This window comes from Anser anser (assembly GCF_964211835.1).
Source record: "Anser anser genome assembly, chromosome: 13".
Lineage (NCBI taxonomy): Eukaryota > Metazoa > Chordata > Aves > Anseriformes > Anatidae > Anser > Anser anser.
The window spans coordinates 6365941-6381844 of NC_139734.1; the positions used below are offsets into that span (position 1 = coordinate 6365941).

The following is a 15904-nucleotide window of genomic DNA, read 5'->3' on the forward strand; positions in this document are numbered from 1 at the left end:
AAGCTGGTGATGACTCAGAGCAATGACACCATTCAAAGGCAGGGCAGATACTACCCTGCCAGACAAAGGAAATTGGGAAACCTATGGGGTGTGGGGGGATTCAGTCCACTTTGGTTTTAATATTGTGGTAGGATAGTTGTCCAAATGATTGCTGTCCCAGAGCTGTAGAGAGAGATCTTAAGCTGGAATGTACAACCACAGCTCTACTCACTTCAGCAGAGCTTTTCAGATTTATGTTAGGCGAGTACTTTCTAACAGTTTCCTAAATTTACTTTATCCACTGCAAGATAGTACCATAATGCTATCTTATTATGTGGATAAACGTACGATAAGACCATTGTATGTGTGTACAAACCCACATAAAGTGCAGAAGTCACAGTACAGAGCTGCAGAGTCCTTCCAAAAGTAATGAAAAATAGGTTTTCCTGGGATTTCCAGGAAGGGAGAGGACATTGATGTGTAAATATGACATCTTAGGACATGTGGAGAGTTCTTACTGAATATGGCAAAGCACATTTTTCTGGTAGATTAGTACCAATCAATTCTCATTAAACTTTAGCCTTCTCCCACTACTTAGCTAGAAAAACGGGAAGGAGAAGGGAAAGCTTTTGTAAAATGTGACTCTTTCTGAGAAGTCACCAGTACAAGTAACAGGATCTCTTTTGAAGTCTGAAGATGATCAGTTGCGTGCAATTTTTCTTTTTAAAAGTGTTCTGTAATTCTGTCTCCTTGGCCCATTAGTCCTTTGAACTTTTTGATACGACAGCAGTCGGACAGAATTGCTGAGTCTCAGCCTATTTGCAACAAACCATGAAGGCTACCAGGAATCTCCAGCCACGGCAAAAAGCTGCTCCTGCTTTTGTGAACCATGTGAACTGTGGTTCACGCTGCAGTAACTACACACAACAGTCTGGACAACAGCCAAGATGTTAATTAGCAGTTACGGAGCTTGTATGGGCTGGCCCTGGACCAACACTTTTTTTTTCCTCTCTGTAATCAGCTGTTTCATTTCCATTTTTTTTCTGAAAAATCCTAGTCTAACTATTCTGCGGAAGCTGGGGTGCAGCATTCCTGATATAAAGCCCAGATCAGATAGGGTTGGTCTTAGCGTGCGTTGGAAGATTTATCTAGTTACTGTGGTCCATCAGTAAATGATAAAATGGGCCAGCTTTCAGGCCCACTGGCCCTTTCCAGATCACCAGGGCAGGTGGGAATGTGGGGCTCTCAGCTGACAGCCAGGGTTGTCGTTGGTTCCATTTTAAGGTCATGGATTATCACAAATTCTTGGATGTCTCTATTACTGATAAGCAATGGGTAATATACCTGGATAGATATCTATCTGACAGTAACAAACATTTTGCATTTATTTTACACACACCAGGTCAAAAGTAGTTTGAAAAGTGATATATAGCTTTGGCTTATTGCTATTTATGACTGCTTTTTAGCTATCTTTCCACATACCTACAGGGCTTGCATATATTACAAATTTATGCAAGGTTTTGAAATTAAAAGCGGTGAAAGTAACTTACCCGACTTTGATTTTCTGGAGTTGGGTGCCATTTTGAAATGTCTACTGTAGTCTGTGCTCAGTTTCATGTTCAACACTGAAAATATAAACTGCAGTTTCCAGTCATGACTTTTAAAAGGGCAACACTATTAAGGATTTTCTTCCATATGTAGGTTTTCCCTGGAGCTTTTCCTCGAATGAATAACAGCCATTTTGGTGAAATTGGTACATGTAGTCCTTTAGAGTTTTCTGCAGTAGAAAAGTTAAGTTTAAAGCTTTTTTAAATTACCCTAAAGCTGCTAGTACTTGATTTTTTTGTCTTCATTAGTTTTTGCTGGATTCTTTGACAGTAGTTTTAAATAGTCTAGTCATGCAGGTGGATGAAATCACAGCTTTTTGAACTCTAAAGAAGTTTCCTTCCCTGTTTAAAGAGCTGTGTGGTGTGTATTATTGGAAAACTGCTCATGGTCAGAATGCAACTTCATAGATTAAGTATAAATATGGGTTAGGATAATTCCATGTTTCCTAAACCATTCTTGTTAATCAGGCTACTTGTAGCTGTTGTAGTTGCTATGGAGCCTGATTATGCTGCACATCCAGAGACGGCTTTCTTTACTGTATAAAATTGGCTGTAACTCAACTTCAGATTCAACACTTATTTTGAATAACATCTCTAGTGTTGATTTCTGAAAAGGGCACAAGATAGCTTGTACCAGTTTTAAGCAACTCCAGCTGGCAATTTCAAGTGGAGAGCTATTATTTGAAATACTCGTGCAAAAAAAATACAGTATAAAAATTACAACATTTCAAGGTCGCATGATTATTTTTGTTTTAAAGAGCTGTATTTGGGAATCTCAAATCTCAGACGAGCTTGTGTTTATATGACTAAGTCTCCCCTGGAACCCCATGAAACAAAAGAATTTTGAAGACGATCCATGTGGATCTTAGAACACATCGAGAAATTGGCTGTTGAACAATAAAAATAGTCTTAATTTTATTTACAGAGGTATTATCTGAAAATGTCTGCTCACTTTTACAGAGTTCCACTGCTATCTGTTGGACAGGTTGCCTTCCTGCCTCATAAACACACAGGCATGAAAAATGAACCGTAGACATGCTGTGCCTCCCATCTGTATGATTGGTAGTTCTGAGATTTTGGGAGAGGAAAGATTCTACGCGTTGCTTAAGGTAGAGATTTAGCTCACAAAAGCTGTTTTTAAATCTTACTGTTGGAAAAATACATTGCTGGCAAAATTGTTGGCTCCTCAGCTCTGTGCAGTGTGTGGAAGGAGGAGACGGCAAGCAGGTGTTCAGATCAAATGATTGAGAATCCTCAGAACATCTTGTTTGCTTGTCCCAAATCTCCTCCTGAATGCCCTGGAAGGGGACATTTCTCTTTCCACTGACTTTAGCTAGGACCTAGACTGTGGATCTCAGTCGCTGGATGCCTGAGATTCAGTGTTTAGGGTTACAGGCAGCTCAGACCAATGAACATTATGATCTCTTCAAATAATTTTTGATAGTAGGGATTATCCAAAAGTCTGGTTAGGCTGGACCACAAGCAGAAATTTAAAACAAATACCCGAAAGTTCAGATTTGTACTGAACACAAAGTTTAGTAGCCTGGACAAGAAAAGAATAATGACCATATAGGCTCTGAGTGGGGTAGAGAAGGAGATTAAGGTAGCTGTCACCTCATTACTGATCAAATTCTTTAACAAAGGTTGTAGATCATCTCCATCTTAAAACATTGAAAGAAATAAATTTGAAACTACAAGTGTGGTCCAAGGATTTGTAACTGATGTTTAAGCTAGGATTTTGGCAGGAGAATGGCAAATGCAGTATCTACACTCAAAAAGAGGGAAAATTTGATAGAGACAGACTGCAAGCTTGATACCGACAATAGGCAGTCTATTCTAAGGGAGAAAAAAATAAAATAAAGAGGTGACTGGAAAGTGTGGCAAATTGCACCAGGGCTTTATCAGCAGTACATTCTATTCGATAAATCTCTCTTGATGAGAAAACTAATTTCCTTAACAGGGGCAATACAGTGGATTTAATTGACTTGAAGCATTAATTCAGAACATGTTACTGAATGTGGAAATGACAGATTCCTATGGGAGTTCAAAGGTGGTTGTGGAACAGGCTTGGGTGAGGTGTGGGGAGTTGAGATGGTGTATTTATTTTTTACAACAAATGCCATGTTATCAGCTTGTAGAGGGGATGCTAGTTCTGTTCCACAGGTTATCTTGAATCTAGTGTTACTGTGTAACCTGGTTTTGTGCTGAGAAGTCTGAGAATACAGAGTTGGTGGTGTCAGCAAAAGGTATCCCACAAGAAAAACTAGATGAACAAGATGAACAAAGTACAAGTTGTGTAATTACCAATAAGAGCTTTTAGTATAAGGACTCATCCACCACAACACAGAGGAACGACGCCTGAGCGTATGAGGCCTATGAAGTGCCACAGGGATGCCATGTGAAGAAAACAAGATGTACGAGGAGCTGCTGAGGGAACTGGAGGTGTTTAGCCTGGGGCAGAGGAGGCTGAGGGGACACCTTATTGCTCTCTACAACTGCCTGACAGGTGGCTGCAGCAGGAGGGTGCCAGTCTCTTTTCTCAGGTGACAAGCTATAGGATGTGAGGCAACGGCCTCAGGTTGCACCAGGGGAGGTTTAGATTGAATATGAGGAAGAATTTCTTCCCAGAGAGGGTTGTTGGGCATTGGAAGGGGCCGCCCTGGGAGGCGGTGGAGTCCCCTTTCAGAGACGTGTGGATGTGGTGCTTAGGGACATGGTGTAGCGTTGGACTTGGTAGTTAGCTGATGGCTGGGCTTGATGTTAAGGGTCTTTTCCAAACTGAATGCTTCTGTGGTTCTAGAAAAGGCTGCTGTGCTTCCCGGGGCTCTCCTTGCAGCATTGCTGGCAGGAGCGAGGACATCTCAGCGCGGGTGCGCAGACATCGCAGTCTGGGCTCCTCGTCTGGCCTTAAACTAGGGCAAAAAAAGGCTGTGCGCAGCGACTCGTGTAACTACACCAAGAGCGCCCGCGTCCCTCAGCGCCCCGAGGCTCGGGCCCGGCCGTTACCGGCGCTCCCCTCACTCCTCAGCCGCGCCGCCAGGGGGCGCCTTGCGCCTCAGCGCCCGGTGCCGCCCGCCCAGGCTGCTCGGGCGGGGAACATGGCCCTGTCGCGGGGACTGCGGTGCTGCCAGCGGGCCTTCGCCTGGCTGCCCGTCCTCATCATCGCCCTCGTCGTCCTCTGGTCCTACTACGCCTACGTCTGCGAGCTGTGCCTGGGTGAGCCGCGCTGGGGGCGGGCAGGGCGGGGAGGGAGCGGCCCTCGGCGGGCCCCGGCCTTCGAGGGGGGGCCGAGCCTTGCCAAGCCGGGCTGTCAGCCCAGCCCCGGGCCCGCTGTGTGTCTGTGTGTCTGTCTGTCTGTGTGTGGAAACCCCCCGCACCTTGTCGCCTGTCCCCCGGGAGCTGCCGCCGCCGCCCGGTAGCGCTGCGGCCTCCGGGGGAAGCAGGGAGCGAGGCAGGGGGATGCTGGGCGCTGCGGTTTGTTCCCCGTGTTTCGGGAAGGGTTGCTTGAGGAACGCTCACCAAGTTGGTGCGTTAACACAGAAAACAGCACGCTTAGACATAAAATTTTAGGTCGCGGCTAGTGAATTTGTAGCTTAACGTAGCCGTGAAGCCACATAATAAGTTGTGAACTTTATCCTGTTTATTACGTCCTGGCACGGTGTGGGTGCAAAAAGCCTTCCCTAGGAGGGTCTGGCAGAGGTGGAGACAAAAGCTGGGAGCTTGGGAGGCTGTGGGGAGAAGCAGGTGGTGCCTCTTGGGCAGAGCAAAGTCAGGTAGTGGGGGCAGAGGCTCTCAGAAGGGCACCTTGGGCTGTCTCTGTGTCGCCTTCTAGCATGGCACAGCAAACTGAAAGGAGGTGACCACAGGGGTGGTGGTGCAGTAAGAGCTATTGTTTCTTCTCCATGGGGACAAAAAAGAAAAGCTTTGATCTGGTTTAATTTGCAGCTAAGAACTCCAAGTACTCCATGACATTTTACTCCGTCTCTAAAACTGGGGGCATTTTCTTTTGGGAATTCACATGGAGCAATTTCTCCAAAACACATGGCAATATCCAGTAGCTCTACAACCATTGACTAAACCACGTGACAAAAAAAAATTAGGGTATACTCCTGAAACACTGTGTAAATACAGTAATACTTAACACTGCCTAATTCCAAGTCTCAGTGCAGCCGTTAGACAAGACTGCTGAATTAAGTGGGATTTGGATTGGGATTGTGTTATTCTGAAAATACGCCTTAGACTGGCAGGAGCCCAGCTCATTGCCTAAGCTCACAGCTTAAAATCACTGCTTTACCCACAACTGTCTGCTTTTTTTGCCTCACCCTTCTCTCTCAGGTATTTTATTTGCATGCGGAAGAGGTTATCTATACAAAAGTCAAAATGAGTAAATTGAGTTATAGGATTTGAACCTTAACTATTGGCATATGCAGTTACCTGAAAATCAGTGCTCAGGACGTTCCCTCCTGCCCAAATTCCCAACATAAGGAAATTTTCTAAGGGTTTCTCTGGTGGTTTTTCTTTTTTCCTTCAGATTCCCATTGTGTATTGCCATTTTAGTTGTTGCAGGCATGCAAATTGTAGACACTCTGTTTTAATTCCTGATCTTCATCTTTAGTAGCGCATACTGCTGAGGGTTGAAAACAGTGCGAGGTGATGTCCTGAGATGCCTCATGGTGCTGGGATTTAAACGCTTGGTGACTGGTACAGCCAACAGCTGACACTCCAGAGCAGGCTGTGGCTTTGTGGCTGCTTGGTGGTTGCTGCCACAGTGGGCACAATGACCTCGTGTACTGGGATAAAACTTCTGTGTAACCTTTGCTTCGGAGTTTGCTCTTTTCTCAGGTAAAATTAGGAGAGCTCTGCAGCAAGTATGGTGTGAACTTCAGGAGGGAATAGAGCAGTATTTGTGAAAAGCTGATGTGGTCTTTGTAGGTTGATTTGCAACAAATGAAAGGAAAAACTGAAAGTTTCCTGACGGTCTTTCTCATCTGTAATTGAGTACACAGAGGCACAACAAATATTTAGTCTCTTTTCATTTACATTTTTATATCACGAAGATTGCAGATCAAAGTTGTTTATTAGCATGGTTTTGAGGACAGCTACTTCTATTAGTTCCTAATCTGATTTACCTTTTCCAAGGTTATTTGTTTTCAAGTAGGATGACAGAGTGAGTCTTGAGGGGTAGAGTTTCTGCAGGTGCTGGCCGCAGGCTAGAAGTGAAAAGCTGCGATCTCAATCATTTATTTCCCATCTGTGTAAAAAAAAAAAAAAAAAAGGGGGGGGGATCATCACAGGTAGGTGAAAATCTTCGAGTCATTTAACAATACAATCTTGTTTCTCTAAGATCACTGTGACCGGGGAGGTGAGCTGTGGCCACTGTCCTTATCTTTTCTGTTAAACTTGGATGATGGCTTTCATTGACTTTAAAAGTAGTCAGGATGAGTAGACGCAGAGCAGTGCACGCATTGCTGTTTGCTCTAGGTAGCGTTGTTAGTAGGGACTGTTACAGTCAGGCAAGGAGGGGTTTTAAAAACTGCGAGTAGGAGCTGTGAAAACCATTGTGTTGTTACCGCGTATCCTTTGTATCTGACAAAGCAAAGCCAAGACAATAGCTAATTTTTATTTATGCTGATGGAGAAATGAATTAGGGCATGGCTTACTGTGGAGGATCAAGACCACTGAGAGATCAGTGGAAAGCAGGCTTATAAGTACATCCATACAGATGCTACTTGGGCAGTTGCTAGATAATCTTGGCAGTATCAGGGCAGTAGGACTGTCACCAGTGGATTTGTTTCTTTGTTTGTGGTACTTTTAACGTACAAATATACGTGTGTTTTATAACAAGGGAAAGTACAGCATAAGTAGCAGTGACTGAACGTCTTGTGGATGTCATTTGTAAGTAAACAATTGTTATGGATACTTTGAATGCTAAACTGTAGGATTTTTTAGTCTGCTGTGTTGAATTTGAACTTTTTTTTTGAAAAAAATAAACCCAAGTATTTCTAGTTAGAAATGTCATTTGGCACAAACCTTACTGGGAATACTATTTGCTGTGTAAGCATATGGTTTTTTTTCTTTTTCAGTGACTCTCAGCAACCCTGTGGAAAAAGGTATGTACATTTAATTTTTAATGTGATGTTAAGTGCTTGTGTAAAAAGATTCATGAATGTTTTAATTAAAATACCAAAAATACAGTCCGGTAACTTTTTTTTCAACTTACATATTCTTGCAGTGTTTCCCTCCTGTAATTACACATCATCAGGACGTATATACATCATGCGTTGTTAGAAATGCTGTAACTTTTGGATATATTGGGAAATACCCCGGTTTAGTTGCAGTATATGAACAACAACATGAAAAGGCCATGATCTCCTTCAAAAAAAATATAAAAAAATAAATAAAAAAACTATACACATCTGTCCCTATATGCCCACGCATCTCTTCTTCCTTTCTATTTTAGGCTTCCAGAGCTGCTTTCATAAGCTAAACAAAAAAGATCAATTCTGTTCTGTGGCTTGCCTTTTTTTATTTTTCTTGTTTTATTTAATCTTCCAGTGAAAGCTATTTCTTATGCTTTGTATAGGGAGGCTTTTGCAAAAACAAATGTTGCCGGTTTCAGTTAGCAATAACCATACATCAGTAGGAACATAGTAACTGAGTTACTGCCACAGAGGAGTTGGAGCAAAGGTTTCTGTGCCATTATTGCTCGACCTCAGCGTTTCTCAGGTACACGTGGTCGTGCTGCAACCGGCATTGCTCTGAAAGCCCTGAGGCGGTGTCGGTGGTCACCGAACGCCTCCAGCAGAGCAGCAAGACAGCTTGTTGAGACCTTTTCCAGTGCTGCATCATTGGAGGCCACGGTATGTTCTAAGAGTAAGGAGTTAGTGGCCATTTTAGTATTCATCTGCTATCTTTGGCATTAGGCATTTGGCTCATACCTATGGCCTCTTACCTCCATTTCCTTTGGCATGGTTATGAAGCGTAGCAGAAGGTGTTGCCGTTTTTGGATGGCAAACTGTTCCGTGGAGAACAGTGCCAGCTAACACTTGAAGGATCCTCTGGATTCCTGCATTAAGTAAATTCTCCTTCCACTTGAGGGCTGTCCCAGTACTTGAAACTCTTATAGAGGAACTACAGAAAGCGTGATGTTAATGTTTGTTCAGCAAAAAAAAGTTACTAGTTGCCAAATATTTTCATGCATCTCTAGGTCAGCTTCCTGTAATATATGCTGTTTTGCTTTATCGATTAAATTAAACAGTTGTAAGATTTTTCCCCTTAAATACTGATTTAAAAATGATTGGGCTCCATCTACACGTAGCATGAGGATTACATCTCAAACTTAAGAGCACAGTAATGAATTATCATTGATTCACGTGATCAGTCCCACAGCCCATCACATTCCTGCCATCTCTTCAAAAACTCTCAAAGCATTTTCACACAGTCAATCTGCAAAGTTAGGAATTGTTTGGATTTTAGATTTCTCTTTCCACTAGTAGTAGTTACTTAATCTTAGTTTGTTGAATTTGAAGTTTAAAAGAAACAGGGAAAATGAAGATATTACTGTAATTACATAGTGTGTTTAAATAAAACTGTTTGAGATGTCTTAGTGAGTCTTGACTGTTAAAGAAATAAATAGTTCATGTAGCTGAAGGATAATTATCCTTTCTGAATGTGACTTTCTGAACCACCATATGCCTTGCGCATGCCCAAAGACTTTGTTTATTGAAATAAGGTTACTCTGAGGCATGCCGGATTTCATGTGGCCATGTTGTGTCCAGTGGATTACAATTCTTTCTCAGTAATCATAAGACCTGTTTTCCTTATTTTGAGGGGTGTTTTCCTGTTTTATCTTATCGTACCAACTGTGGCAGGCCAAAAGATGTTGAATAAGACATTTGACTTCTCTGGTAATGTAAAGCTCTGCTGGAGCATGCTATTTCTTTCAAATATTGTAAGTGATAAAAAATGCATTGCATGGATGAGCAGTACAGGGATCACATGGTACTGTGAGTATAAGTGCATTCAGTAGCAACGGAACCCAAAGCTTGGAGATGCTGGAGTATCGCAGTATTTAGCCTTCATGCTGCTCAGCACCAGCCAGTTCTGTTTTGCCCGTGCCCAGGACGTGGAAAAGAGGCAGGAATCCTGCCATGCCCAGTGGCAGTGGTGTTGCCTGCCCTGTGGGTTGACATCTCTCATAGCTGTGTGCTTCTCTACCCATACAAGTGGGCTGAGTGGAGATGGGGAGGTTTGTGAGATAGGTATCCCCTCACTGCAGCCACAGGGCCCTCAAGTTCTACTGACCTCTTGGCCCTAAGGTTTAGCTGTGCTGTAATACTGGTTGAAATATAAACTTCCCTTTTTTCCTCTTTTTTTTGTCATTGTTGTGAAAGATTGGAATTGTGCCCATTGTAAATGAAACTTTTCCTTAAGAAATTATTCTGCTCTTGTTTTTGTTTTTTGTTTTTGTTTTTTTTAGTGGCCTATCTTCTAATATTCCATGTTCTCTTTGTGCTCTTTGTGTGGACGTATTGGAAGTCTATTTTTACTCTCCCAGTGCAGCCAGGCAAAAAGGTGAGAATCCAAACATTTTGCATTCATTGTAGAGTGAAGCAGGGATACTAATGAAAACTCAAAAAAGATAACCTAGAGTTATCCATAAAAACTGAGTAGTTTACTGTTCTGAGAATCCTTTGACTCCCCAAAGAGCATGATTTAAATCAGACATGGTGTTAAATATAAAGCTACACTTTTTAGGTGTTCCAGGAACAGGTAGGATTTTTAATGTTGAGAATAATAGGATTTATGATTATTAACTTACATACTTATAGCGGCTTTGATCTCTAAACATCTAACAAGTTGGAAGTGAAATCCTGAGAACCTTGCTTAACCTAGCCATACTGGAGTCCTGTGAGTAAGGAACTATGGCTTTATTTTTCTGTCTTCCTTGAAGATGTCACAGCACAAGTAGAAACGGGTGCATTTCTAATGGCAGTGGGGTTTCTTGATCTCCACAGCTGGATTGTTGTGGTGGGACCATTCTGTGTGCCTCCAAGGCTCAGCACTGCCTGTAACCCTTTGCTAGTTGGAGTAGGCTTCTTTATAGCAGTTAAGCTCATCCCATTTGTCAGGCTTGTTCTTGTGACAGTGAGGAATAGAAGAATCATTTTAATTTTAAACATGATGAAATTCTGATGTTACATGGCTGCGACAGTGAGGACTGTGGCTATGTGCATAGCATATGCTAGGTGATGCTTAGCTCCAGTAACACCAGTACTTGTTACTTCCCTGGTCAACAGCATCATAAAAGATAAATACAAGAATATACTACAGTGAAAAGAAATGGGTGCACGGTGACAATAGCATGTTATTTTGGAAGTTATACTTTAGCTAAGGATATGATATTGTTTTTTGACGTAGGTAGCTTATCTTAGGGCAAGAGTATGATTTAGAGCGCAAGACAGTCAGGCAGACATTTGTTTCTGTTGTTTTTCTGCCAAATATTTACTTTTTTGTGGTGGTCAGATTGAATTATTTTGCATTTTGTGTTACTCTTTATAAAATACCAATAACACACTGTGTTTAGAGCAATAGAAAAGGATGATGGAGTGTGGCTCTTGAAATATTCATGGCCATAATCTAATCCAAATTACAAGAATATGAGTTTATAAATAACTAATTCCAGTGTTAGAAAAATATAGCTGGGGGACAAGTTCTTGCTCACAAGGAAAGTGCTTGAAATATCATTATCACTGTTATTAATGCTATTTGTGAAAAAGTCTAAAGCAGCAACAGTAGTAGCAATTAGAGTATGTTGCTTTGTGATCTTAATTTCACTTAGGCTTTTTTTCCTGATGTAATGTGTAGTATTCTGCTTGTCCAGCACTTATTCTCTCACTTTATCTCCTTAACCAATATATTTTCCTGTTAGATTAATCCTGTTAGAAGGAGTGTGAGATAAAAATGTTTCCAAACTTGGCTAGATTTGAAAAATTCTCTCCTCTACTCATGACTAACTGGTTCTCTCATGACTTCTGCTTCTAGTACCATATGTCCTATGCTGACAAAGAACGCTACGAAAATGAAGAAAGGCCAGAAGTGCAGAGGCAGATTCTTGCCGACATTGCCAGGAAGTTGCCAGTGTACACAAGAACGGGGAATGGAGGTCAGCTAAGCAGAGAGTTTTGTTTCTCTAAATCTAATCAGGCAGGCTAAAGTAGCGTATGCTGGCAATCCAGATTATAGTATATCCTGATGCCACTGCATACACTGCATAGCTTTTGTACGAAGAATTTTCATATATTTCCTGTCAGGTTTTATGTTTGGGAAAACCAAAAAAAAAGCCTTTAACACCTGGTTCATCTTCAGTGGAGTACCAAGTTCTGGCTCTGAGTAGCAGTATGTTAGCCTTTGTACTTAGAGTTCAACAGCATACTTACATTGTGTGAGTTTAATAGTCGCAGTAGTAATAATAATAATATACCAAAATCTGTAGTGATTTTTACTTTAAAAAGAGTGTAGCTTAGAGATGCAGGGCATAAGGTCCAAAAATCTATTCACTGAATTGTTCTGTGAGTAAATGCATACTGCATTCCTTTCCAAGCGTAAAGGAAATCCATTTTCAGACTGGAAGTTCTGGCCTGTTCGTTTCTGTCAGACAAGCCAAAGAATTCTGAAGTAAGGAGCTGCTGTATAGCCAATTATCAACATGGAATGTATTGGAAGTCTGAGTAAATGTAGAAGCCAGAAGGAAATGTACAGTTCCGTTTTAGTGGTTTTATGCTGATCGCATGCTTCACAGTGAGGAGAGTTCCCTGCATCTGCAAGTCTCTAGAATAACTGTGAGCACTCCTGATCCGATTATGAACTGGCAGCAAATCTCAGCTGCAAATGCACTCATCTTTTACAAAGATAAAGGAAAAGAATATAGGTAGTTTGAAAATGAGCAGAATATTTAAGAATATGCAAAAAACAAACAAACGAAAAAAAGACCAACACCTCTATTATTTGCTATTAACGTGTCTTTAATTGCAGGTATTCGATTCTGTGACAGATGCCAGCTAATAAAACCAGATCGTTGTCACCATTGTTCTGTTTGTGCTATGTAAGTTAATGGATTGTTTGTCACTGAAATGAACGTACCCACTAAGTTATGTGAATGTGCCGGTTCTTCACATATCTTTTTGCATACTTTGATGTAAAGGTACGCAAGTACCTCCGTTCCAGCTGCAGCCAACAGCGTATGTACGTGTGTGACAGCATGAAGGTTTGCATTCTGCTCTTTGTGGCCCTGAAGTGTTTGCAGTTCCCACACCTACCAATCTGTGAGTGTTAAGTTGATAGAAAGCTTGCTGTCTGATGAAAGATTAACCGATTGCCTGTAGCTGGTTAAATAAAGTGCAATTTCTACTTTTTAATATAGTAGGCCTTTACAAGTGGTGTTTTGCAAAAGTTTTAAGTGCTGTAGGGCAGGAACCATTATATTTTTTTTATCTTGCAGAATACCAAAGACATTGGCAGATCTTGAAAAAGTAATAGATGTTCTATCTTAAAATTATACCTACCTGAAAAAAATTCAACGAGAGTATCGTCTTGAGTTTGTGTCATGTGGAAATCTGCCCAAAAAAAGGGGGGGCTTCTGCTACTGATTGCAGTTGCCAATTATGTACCAAATATAAGTCTTCCATTTTTCCTTTTTGTCCTTTTGCAGATGTGTGCTAAAAATGGATCATCACTGTCCATGGTATGTCCTAGATACTGGTTCGTAATTTTCTGAAAAAGGAGACTGTTTAGATATATTTATTCCTTAGAATAGCGTCTGTATGCCTCTTTCAGTTTAGACCATATTGGGAGATTTATAAAATAATTACCCTTTGAAATCGCCTGAAACATTTTTATTTTTGAAAGGCAGATCATTCATGTTTGTTCTATTAACTGCATGTAAAAAGCTGTTTTATAGATGGAATTTAAAATCCATCTGCTAATTCACTGTGACTATTACTCAAATTGTAAATGGACTTCAACTTACCCCTTAATTTTGGTTATGTAGTACTTTGAGCATGCAGTTGGTGGTTGCTTTCAATAATAATATTTGCATGCAATTTGTTTGTGAAATGAAGCCTGCCACCTGTGTGTGGTCAAAGATACTTTGTGTAGAATGGTGCATGGAAACATTAAGCTTTATTCTTTTTGAGAATTGCTGCCACTAAATCTCTTAGAGTTCTCCTTTTTTAAAAAGGAAGATCTCAGAAATCAAAAGCAACACAGACACTTCCCCACCTGAACACCTGTGGCATTCCTAAATTTAGGGGGTTTTTCAAACATGAGTTATGAAAGAAATGCCTATGTTTTTTTCTGCACTCCCTTGTTTCTTTTTAGAGTTGCCCTGTGCATGGAGAATTAGAATCAAATTTGTTTGATTTGTTTTATATGTAATCAAACAAGTAGTGAATCTGGTTTCTGAGCTGTGCTAATGAATAGAAGTAAAACAGAAATCCCAGATCTGATTACCTCTGCAGACCAGAAACAGACAGGAGCAATTAGGATCTGCCTCTGTGACAAATTTACCAGCAGTACCAACTTTAAAACAGCTCTCGAAAACACGAACTATGTTTTTTTTACTTGGCAGAACAAGTCTTCAAGTGAAAAGCAAAAAGACTTCAGTTATATTTCATTTAGACCACTAAGGGGAGCTGTTTATTGATGAAATTACATTCTATAATGAAGAGGGTTAATAACCTCCCCCACAATGTAGCAGTTAACTGTGTTATAAGCGTGCTGCACATATCCCGATTCTAACTTTGCTTTTGTTCTCTAGGGTGAATAACTGCATTGGATTCTCTAACTACAAGTTCTTCCTACTCTTCTTAGCCTATTCTTTGTTGTATTGCCTGTATATTGCTGCAACAGTCTTCAAGTATTTCATTAAGTATTGTACAGTAAGTCATGGAATCTGGTTACTTTTTTGTATCTTCCGAGCTGGTGGGATTTAGGCACTCTAGGTACTTGTTTGCTTTCAGTCAATGGAGGGTTTGTGTTTGTTCCATAAGATGTGGGTTTTTTTGAGCCCGTATTTGAGTGTAACTCCCAATATGTCTGAACTGCACACAGTGAGGAGAAAATAGACTTTGGGAATTTCAAATCGTAGGGGTAGCTTCTGGAAAAGAAGTTCTTTCTTGTACAAATGTATATGAACATGTGTATCTCAGATTCTTTTGAATTTATCACAAGTTTATTAGCTTAGAAAACTCAAATGTCATTCCAAAGAAGATACACTTCACTGAAAGAGAGCCCAGGATTGCAGTTTACTAAAATGTTCTGGTGATTTTTCAATATACATTAGGGTATATCATCAGCCCTATCACCAGGGTCAGAGGTGTTGCACAGGGATAAACACAGCTTGAGTTAGGTTAGCCTCTTAGACATAAATGTGGTTAATCTTCCCACATCAAAATACAGCTGTTGTTGGCTGGTCAGACCTCCTTATTGGGGGGGAGGAGGGGGGGTGTAAAAAGCCAACAACAACCAACTTCTGCTGATTATGGAAACAGTTGTCTTCTAGGTAGAAATTCTTAGCAGTCAACATTTGATGCCTTTAAAGTGGTTGCAAGAATGCCTCCTACGTAGTTCTGTCTTATTACAGGAAACCATTAATTGTGGGTGGGTGTTTTTCTTTTATGTTGTTTCCTGAACTGCCTGGGCATATTTCTTTTACCTTTGTCTGTATTCCTGTCTTAAGGATTAGGTCCCTTGCCCATAGGGATAGAGCAAGTAAAGGAAGGTGTAGACTGCAGAACCTGGGGTTGCCACCATACTGTTCACTCTAACTGACGGTTTCCAGCAGCTTCATGTTTTGAAGAGTATCAGCTCCCTTCTCTGTTCTGATAGCAAAGCATAACAGCCTAGCACTGATCTGTACATATTTACTGAACAATGTCAAAAAAACTTGTTCAATTTCTAATCCCCATATGACTCCTTTCTTGATTTAAAAGTTGATGGAAATAAATCATGCTTCTTATTCAGTTATCAATGATCATTTATGTGCAAGTAATGCCACCTGGCAACTCCAGTAAGCTAAGGGAGACCTTATGTGTCTGGTCTTTTTTCTTTAATGTCCCCTGTGCTGTCAACTCTAAATGACAGCGTTTAAGTAACTTAATTTTGCTGTGCATTAACTTATTAATTCCTTTTTGTTTTTTTTTTAAATGTCTAATCACCTACCTAAAATGCCTCCTGAGATATTCATGAAACACTGGCAGGAATTATTTTTTATGCTAAGAAAGGCACAGAGACTTTAACTCTCTGCTTGCATATGTATG

The 15904-nt window shown here is 40.8% G+C and overlaps 1 protein-coding gene across 2 annotated transcripts in view; it reads left to right on the top strand.

Moving 5' to 3' along the window:
- Positions 1-4291: 4291 nt before the first annotated feature.
- Positions 4292-15904, top strand: part of ZDHHC15 (zDHHC palmitoyltransferase 15) — a 28779-nt gene continuing 17166 nt past the window's right edge. Inside the window, exons 1-7 of one of the 2 annotated variants that reach the window (XM_083797065.1) lie at positions 4292-4802; positions 7670-7696; positions 10066-10160; positions 11631-11751; positions 12621-12690; positions 13297-13329; positions 14404-14524. In XM_083797065.1, coding sequence (XP_083653191.1) covers positions 4331-4802; positions 7670-7696; positions 10066-10160; positions 11631-11751; positions 12621-12690; positions 13297-13329; positions 14404-14524 — 939 coding nt within the window. In that variant the 5' untranslated portion in view covers positions 4292-4330. The remainder of the gene's footprint in view (positions 4803-7669; positions 7697-10065; positions 10161-11630; positions 11752-12620; positions 12691-13296; positions 13330-14403; positions 14525-15904) is intronic. The other variant, XM_083797064.1, reaches the window with a different exon arrangement.